Source organism: Ornithorhynchus anatinus, chromosome 8 (assembly GCF_004115215.2).
Source record: "Ornithorhynchus anatinus isolate Pmale09 chromosome 8, mOrnAna1.pri.v4, whole genome shotgun sequence".
Lineage (NCBI taxonomy): Eukaryota > Metazoa > Chordata > Mammalia > Monotremata > Ornithorhynchidae > Ornithorhynchus > Ornithorhynchus anatinus.
The window spans coordinates 8000305-8008837 of record NC_041735.1 but is presented as its reverse complement, the minus strand read 5'-3'; the positions used below and the strand labels follow the sequence as shown (position 1 = coordinate 8008837).

Here is an 8533-nt window from a genome sequence, read left to right as displayed (position 1 = left end):
CCCCCCCCCCGGCCTCGGCCCCGCCCCCCGGTCCGGCGGCTCGTCCAATCCCCGAGGGCGGCTGGGCCTCGGCCCCGCCCCCCCCGGCCCAGGGTCGGGCCGCCCGCGCCCACAGCGCCGCCGCCGCCGCCGCCGCCTCCTCCTGGGGCCGGGCCGGGCAGGGCCTCGCCTCGCCTCGCCTCGGCGCTCCGGGCCGCTCCGCTCCGCTCCGCTCCGCTCCCGGGGCAGTGGTCGGGGGGATCCGGGGGTCCGAGGTGGGGAGGCCGCCGATGTGAGCGGGCGGGCGGGCGTGGGGGCGTTGCGGCATGGGGCCCCGGCGGGGGCTGCGGCTGCGGGTCCGGCTCCCGCGCCGCTCCCTGCTGGCCGCGCTCTTCTTCTTCTCGCTGTCCTCCTCCTTCCTCTACTTCGTCTATGTGGCCCCCGGCATAGGTAAGAGAGACCCCCCCCCCCCACCCCGCTCCTCCGGACGTTTCCATGGCAACCCGCCCGGGCATCCTCCTCCTCCTTCCCCTTCCCCCGGAAAGCCCCCCTTGCCCCCTCCCTCCCCCGCTTCTCCCGATCCTTCCCCTCCAGACCCGTGGGGACCCCCGACATCTCCCCCCACACTTCTTCCTTCCTTCCCTTTTAAACCCTCCCCCCATCCCTCCCTGCCGCTCCCCCTCCCCCTCCCCGTCTCTCCCTCCAGCCCTCCGTCCTTTTCTCCTTCCTTCCTTCCTTCCTTCCTTCCTTCCTTCCTTCCTTCCTTCCTTCCTTCCTTCCTTCCTTCCTTCCTTCCTTCCCTGCATTCCTCCATCCCTTCCTCCCTCCAGCCCTCCTCCCCTCCATCCCTCCATCTCCCCATCCCTCCTTCCTTTCCTCCACCCCCCTTTCCTTCTCTCCATCCCTCCAGCCTTCCTTCGCTCCCTCCCTCCCTCCCTCCCTCCTACCTTCCCTCCATCCCTCCCTCCTACCTTCCCTCCATCCCTCCCTCCATCCCTCCCTCCTTCCCTCCCTCCCCCATCCCTTCTCCCTCCAGCCCTCTATCCCTCCTTCCATTCCTCCATCCTTCCCTCCATCCCTCCTTCCTTCCCTCCATCTCTCCCCACTTTCCTCCATTCCTCCATCCTTACTCCCTCCAGCCCTCCATCCCTCCATCCCTCCCTCCTTCCCTCTATCCCCCTTCCTTTCCTCCATCACTCCTTCCCTCCATCCCCCCTTCCTTTTCTCCATCCCCCCTTCCTTTTCTCCATCCCCCCTTCCTTTTCTCCATCCCCCCTTCCTTTTCTCCATCCCCCCTTCCTTTTCTCCATCCCCCCTTCCATTCCTCCATCCCCCCTTCCATTCCTCCATCCCTCCTTCCATTCCTCCATCCCTCCTTCCATTCCTCCATCCCTCCTTCCTTTCCTCCATCCCTCCTTCCATTCCTCCATCCCTCCTTCCTTTCCTCCATCCCTCCTTCCTTTCCCCCCTCCCTCATTCCCTCCCTCCTTCCCTCCATCCATCCCTCCTTCCCTCCATTCATCCCTCTCACCCCCTGCCCCGCGGCTACCAACGGTAATAATAATGATAATGACATGTGTTAAACGCTTACTATGTGCCAAGCCCTGTTCCGAGCGCGCTGGGGTGGATACAAGGTAATCAAGGCGTCCCACGTAGGGCTCACCGTCTTCATCCCCATTTGCAGATGAGGGAACTGTGCCCCGGAGAAGTTGCGACTTAACGGTATATAACGGTGTGTAGTAATGATGATGATGGTATTTGTTAAGCGCTTACTATGTGGCGACCACTGTTCCAAACTGTGGGGGAGAGGCAAGGTGATCAGCTTGTCCCACGTGGGGCTCACAGTCTTCATCCCCATTTTACAGATGAGGGAACCGAGGCACAGAGAAACGAAGCGGCTCGCCCAGAGTCACACAGCCAAAGTGGCAGAGGCGGGATTAGAACCCACGACCTCCGACCCCCCAAGCCAGGGAGTAGGGATGCTTTTGTAGGGCTTCAGACAAGGACGAGGAGCCTTCAGGGGTGAGTTTACATGGCACTAAAAGGGAGACTCATTCGTTCAGTCGTATTTATTGAGCGCTTACTCTGTGCCGAGCGCTGTGCTAAGCCCTTGGGAAGTACAGATGGCAGTGACTGTTACAGGCTGGACACCCTTTTCCCTACTGGCTCCCCTAGTGATGCTCCAGAGGGGAAGAGAAAGGGTCGTTACGGAAAGGCGAGACTTGGGAATGGGAGCTGGGGATATTTAGGGGTGGGGGAACCCTGGCTGGTGCCTCTGTGGTGAAGAAATGCCTTTAAGGACTGCAGTATCTGGTGCCGTCCGCTGTTGATCCGTCAACACTGAACTAGCTGAATACAGAAACTTCCAGATGAAACCGGAGGTATTTCCCTCCCTTTTTTTTTTTTTGGTAAAATCAGCATCATCCCCCCCCCCCCGCTGGGCTAACGTAGGAGCTTTGCGAGAAGTGCATCCCGTCCCTAAAATGAACTGGACCAACGTTAGTGAGCTCTGGTGGCTTGGGCAGCCTGGGGAAGTACAATCCGATAGGCCACAGCGGTTTGACCGAGGGATGTAAAAATACGGTCCTAAGGACCGTATTTTGCGTGCCTGAATGGGTGATGGAGTGTTGGAAGAGCAAGAAGTACCCAGTGATTAGTAAAATAAATTGAAGGTTGGGGGGGGGCGGGGGAGGCTAGGAGAAAGGACTCGTTAGCATGGTGGTGGCCATTTCTATCTAGTAGTAAGGGTGTAAAATTTTGGAACATATCCAGAAAGCACACTTGGAGCCGTTTCTCCGAGATACTCACGGATACGCGCTCCCCTCTAGTACTCACGCTTACATCGGGGAAGCAGCGTGGCCTAGCAGGAAGAGCGCTGGCTTAGGAGTCGGGAACCTGGGTTCTAATCCTGACCCGGCCCGTGACTTGTTGTGGGTGAGCTTCAGCGAGTCGCTTAACTTCACCGGGCCTCAATTTCCTCAGCCGGTGAAATGGAGATTAAATCCTTCTCCCTGTGAGACCCATGTGGGGCTGTGCGTCCCATGTGGTAGAGAGGGGGTGATTGGCTTGTGACTACCCCAGTGCTTAGTACAGGCGAGGCACAGAGTTAAGTGCCTAATGAATCCCATAATAATTATAATTAATGTGTCATTCTATTCTGATCCTTCCCCATCCCTAATTTATTTTAGTGTCCGTGTCCCCCACTCCATTGTAAGCTCTTTGAGGGCAGGGACCACGTCAGCCACCTCCGGCGTACCCTCCGAAGAGCTTAGGGTACAGTGCACGGAGTGACTGATTATTGACTGATTATTGGCCGTGGGACATTCAAATCAGGATGACAACCCAAAAAAAACCCACTTTGGAGTAGTAGTGATCATTCTGTTTGGAAAAGCACAAACCTGAACGTAAAACTGAAATCTGATTTGTCGTATGCTTAAGTAAAAGTTCATAACAGCTCGTTTCTGGATCAGCCGATTCCAATTACAGCCAGCCCCTATCGAAGACCTACCGGTTGGCGCCCCAATTCTTGACATTACAGATGCTGGAAAGTACAAAAAATAATTTATTTTAAAGCTTAACTTTTAAATCCGTCTTTTATAGGAACCTCTGGATCGGTTTAGAGTTTTACATTCTCTGGATAGCAGTGTAATAGGAACTTGGGAAGCCCGATGGGTTAGGGTTAGTGCAGCCGGTTCAATGTAGTGTATGTTTGCTTCGGGTCGCTTTAATATTATTCAACTGATCTCTGAATGCGACAGTGAAAATTGGTAAAGTGCTGGGGATCATCAGGTTGAGCATAGGAAACAAAATCATTTTACCTCCCTAAAAATCAAGACGTCTCTGCACCTGCCCCGAGTTAGGATCGGGGCATTTTTCCGAAGGCTGTTTGTTAACGGAGCCGGAGGTAGTAAAGAAAAGGGAAGCTAAAAATGATCAGAAGAGCAGAGCGATCTCCGTCTGAGGAAAGTCTGGAAAGAAGAAGGCTAAGTGGTGAAGTTGAAGTTACTCAGATCGCTAGGTGGGGTTGGACAGGATGAACGTCGTTTTTGTCATCAAATCCCAAAGCACCCGGATGAATAATCACCCTGGGTAATCGCCTGGATAAAATATCAAGTGGGTGGATAAGCCTATGAACTTGGTTGCCTCAGGACCGTCGGGCAGGCTAAAAATAGAAGTTCATGGCTGAGAGGAGCATAATAAGTGGCGAGAGGAACACTGTGGCCTAGTGGAAAGAGCGTGGGCCTGGGTTCGAATGCCGGATCCTCCGCCGCTTCTCTGCTGTGTGACCTCGGGCAAGACACTTAACTTCTGGGCCTCGATTTCCTCATCTGTAAAATGGGGATTCGGTACCTGTTCTCCCTGTTAGTGGGACAGGGACAGTGTCCAACCTGATCGTCTCGTATCTACCTCCGAGCTTTGTACGGGCCTTGGCACATAGTAAAGCCTTAAGATACCAAAATTATTCATTATTAAGCTGAATGCTGTGCTCTAGGCCTGTAAGGTGGATGTCAAGGAGCCACGGAGGGAGGGCCCCTGTTGGAGGCTGCATATTAGGCTAGGCGGACCCTCCATCTAACTCAGTAATTGCATTTATTATGGTCTTGTGGTTCCAGAAGTTTTAGTCTGAAAAATTGAGGGAGCTGTAAAATATCCAAAAAACATTAAAGCACATTTAAATAGAATTAGGATATGATCAGATCCTAAATAAGTTTTGCTTGCTAGTCACAGTCATGCTCAGCTATGGATTTAATTTTCATTCATTCAGTCGTTTTTAATGAGCGCTCACTGTGTGCGGAGCACTGCACTGAGCGCCGGGAAAAGTGCAATACTACAGAAACAGTCACGTTCCCTGCCCACAAGGAGTTTGCAGTCTATAATTTTGACTGTAGCTTTTTTTCCCCCAACTCTCTCTCTTTTGGCCGCTTTTGTTGTCACCTTGGTATTCCACTTTTTCAGCTTTGATGTCCTTACGATAGGTTTTGTGGGTAAAGAAGAGGTGAACCACCCAGGCGAAAGAATGCAGTGTGTGTTTAGGAATAGGGTGTAAGCACCAGGATGTAAAAGTTAAGTAATAAACGTCAAACGGTAGGTGTGTTTGTTAGCGAGGCATAATGCTTCAGTGGCCTGAGCAACAGACTCAAAACTTGTTGGAACCGAGTTCTAATCCCAGACCTGTTGTGTCGCTCATCGCCGGTCTAGTCCTTTTAATCTTTTCTGGGTTTGCTTCCTCGTTTGTACAATCGGAGTAACAATACCTGCCCACCTCAGAGGCTTGTTGAGGCCAAAACCATGACTGGGATTGCAAAACACTTGGAGTTTCATTTACACAATGTGATAAAGTATTTAATGATAGCCAAGGGTAAAATACTGAGAGGAAGCCACTGTTGAAGGTCATTTCCAACTCTCCCGTTCCTCCACCAGTTTGTGTGATCCTTTCTCGATTCAGGGGAAAACTCTGGCTTTCTAGGAAGCTCGTCGTTTTAGATTCATCGTGCAAGTTCAGTACGGTGAATTCAGTGAGGTGGGAGAAGGACTTTTCCCTTGAATTAATAATTTTTATGTCACCTCTAAGGAAACTTTGGGGGGCAGGTGAGCCGGTTGAGCTACCGGTGGTAAACACCTAGCGATACCCCTTTATCCATCAGTGGTATTTACTGAGCTCTGACTATGTGCAGAGCACGTAATAAGCACCTGGGAGAGTACAGTACAACAGAATTGTAAGCGTTCCCTGCTCATAACAAGCATACAATCTAGCGTTTCAGTTATCTAGAAAAATTTGCTCACAGTCAGCAATACAACCAGGGACTTTGGCTTTTTTTTATGACACCTAGCAATATACATTTTTCTGAAAGCTCAAAAGTACTTTCCAGTGTCACCCATATCTTACTTGTTCTTTAAAGATTCATCTTCAGCCCTGCTATTTTTCAAGAGGGAAGACCCCCGCCCCAGTGGGAATCAGGAGAGAAGCAGCTTGGCCTAGTGGATAGAGCACGGACCCAGGAGTCAGAAGGTCATGGGTCCTAATCCCGCTTTCGCCACTTGTCAGCTGTGTGACCTTGGGCAAGTCGCTTCATTTCTCTGTGCCTCAGTTACCTCATCTGTAAAATGGGGATTGAGACGGTGAGCTCCACGTGGATCAGGGACTGTGTCCAACCAGTTATGCTTGAATCCACCCCAGTGCTTAGTACAGTGCCTGGCGCATAGTAAACCTCTAAGAAGTACCACAATAATAATGCTAAGCACTTGGGGGAGGAGAACATAGAGTCGACAGAGGCGTTCCCGGCCCGCTTACGGTCTGCAGATTGTCCAGTATTGTGAGGAGTTAAATATAAGTTAATCAGTGGTATTTACTGAGTGCTGACCGGGTGCAGAGCACTGTACTAAGCGCTTGGGAGAGGACAGGACAGCAGAGATTGTAGACACCTCTGTCCACAATGAATTTACAAAGGTAGAGTCCGTGGAGGGAGGGGGTTAAAGTGTCAGAAAGTAGAAGGTAAGGGGCCCCTTGCAGTCTTATGAAATTGAATTTCATGTGCTCTTCAAAATACAGAATTTTTTTAAACGAGTGTACTGCACTTTCAGAAAGAAACACTTTATAGAGAAGCAGTGTGGCCTTAGTGGGAAGCAGTTGTGGCCTCGTGGAAAGCCCAGGCCTGGGAGCCAGAGGACCTGGGTTCTAATCCCAGGTCCGCCACTTGTCTGCTGTGTGCCTCAGTTACCTCTTACGTAAAATGGGGATTAAGACTGTGAGCCCATGTGGGACACTGACTGCGTCCACCCTGATTAGATGGTCTCTACCCGGGTGCTTAGTACAGTGCTTGACCCGTAGTAAGTGCTCAACAAGTACCATTAAAAAAGGCTCATTTCCAAAGTTGTTTCTGGAGGGCAAAAAGCAGGAAGTCCCAAGTCTTGTTCCTGTTTCACACAACACTTAGGAGGAGCAAGTAAAGTTTGCATCTTTGTCATCCTTTTAATTGCAAGGTAACTCAGGGAGAGGTGAGACTGTAAAGCCTTCTTTCTCAGCCAGGCTCTAGGAGAAGTTTCGTCTCATGCTCTCTGCTTGGTTATGACTATTTTCGGAAAAATGGCTACGGCCTGGCAACTGGAATTCCTTTCAGCTCTGAAACATAGGAGATCCCTGCAGAGCCTATTCCAGGTCGTTTCACCTTGCAATTTGAGTTGGTCAATGTCCATCCTGTCAGGTGCTGGGAAGGAGTTTACAGCCCTTATCAGATAGCCGAGGAGCGCCAAAAAATATTCTCCCGACAGGGCCTTGTAGCGTGCCCACGAAACTCTGGAGTCCGTGGAAATCCATATTAGGGCAAATTTCTTGTTACTCCCTTATCTAAAATGTGCAGGTTTTTTGGCCCTGTAAAGTGTCGGGCACACCCAAGTCGCACTGGGATAACTGAAAGGCACGCTAGAAAATAGCAAGAAAGGCAGGGTTCATGAAGTTGAAAGAAGTCTGCCCACTTTTTTGTTTGAGAGGGCATTGTAAACATTTTGTTAGTATTTACTGAGCACTGACTGTGTACCAGAGCACTGTACTAAGCGTTCCTAGAGGAGATGGGGCACTTGACATTACAGCGGAAAGCTGAAGTATGCCCAGCAGCAGGTATGCACGTTCTTAATGCTTTTCAAAAGGCATTTTCAAGTGCTGCGTGTTTCCAAAGCTCCTTCCCAATTTTTCGACTGTTGGGGTGGTTGTGGCCGTGGCTGTTTGACTGAAGGATTCTCAACAGCCCTCCCTGGGTGGGAAGAGCTGGACACCGTGATCCTCTAGCAACAGTGTTCTGTAGCTTCCCTGATTAAAGCCCTCTTTTCTCCCGCTTCTTCTGCCTCGTTTATGCACTTGGATCTGTGCCCTTTGGGCATTTTATTCTTCGCCCCACCCTCAGCCCCACAGCACTTCATTCATCCATGCAGTTGTATTTATTGAGCGCTTACTGTGTGCAGACCATACTCGGGAGAGTATCCTATAACAATAAACAGCCACATTCCCTGCCCACAACAAGGTTACGGTCTAGCAGCTGCTTAGACAAGCAGCGTGGCTTAGTGAAAAGGGGCCCGGGCTTGAGAGTCAGAGGTCGTGGGTTCTAATCCCGGCCCTGCCACTTGTCAGCTGTGTGACTTTGGGCAAGTCACTTTACTTCTCTGTGCCTCAGTGACCTCATCTGTAAAATGGGGATTAAGACTGTGAGCCCCATGTGGGGCAACCTGATTACTTTGTATCCCCCCCGCCCCAGCGCTTAGAACAGTGCACATAGTAAGCGCTTAACAAGTACCACAATTCTTATCATTACTGTTAATAATGCTATTATTATTAGCACTTGGGTACAAATCTATATATTATTTATATTAATGTCCATCTCCCCCTCTAGATTGTAAACTTGTTGTGGACAGGGAACACATCTACCAACTCTGTTGTATTGTACTCTACCAAGGGTTTAATACCTAAGGACCTCAGTTCTAATCCCGGCTCTGCCATTTGTCTGCTGTGTGACCTTGGTCAAATTCATTCGTTTATTCGGTCGTATTTATTGAGCGCTTACTG

General features: G+C 50.8%; 1 protein-coding gene across 1 annotated transcript in view; it reads left to right on the top strand.

Moving 5' to 3' along the window:
* The first annotated feature begins 288 nt into the window (after window positions 1-288).
* Window positions 289-8533, top strand: part of B4GALT5 (beta-1,4-galactosyltransferase 5) — a 72162-nt gene continuing 63917 nt past the window's right edge. Inside the window, exon 1 of the mRNA XM_029070987.2 lies at window positions 289-429. Coding sequence (XP_028926820.1) covers window positions 306-429 — 124 coding nt within the window. The 5' untranslated portion in view covers window positions 289-305. The remainder of the gene's footprint in view (window positions 430-8533) is intronic.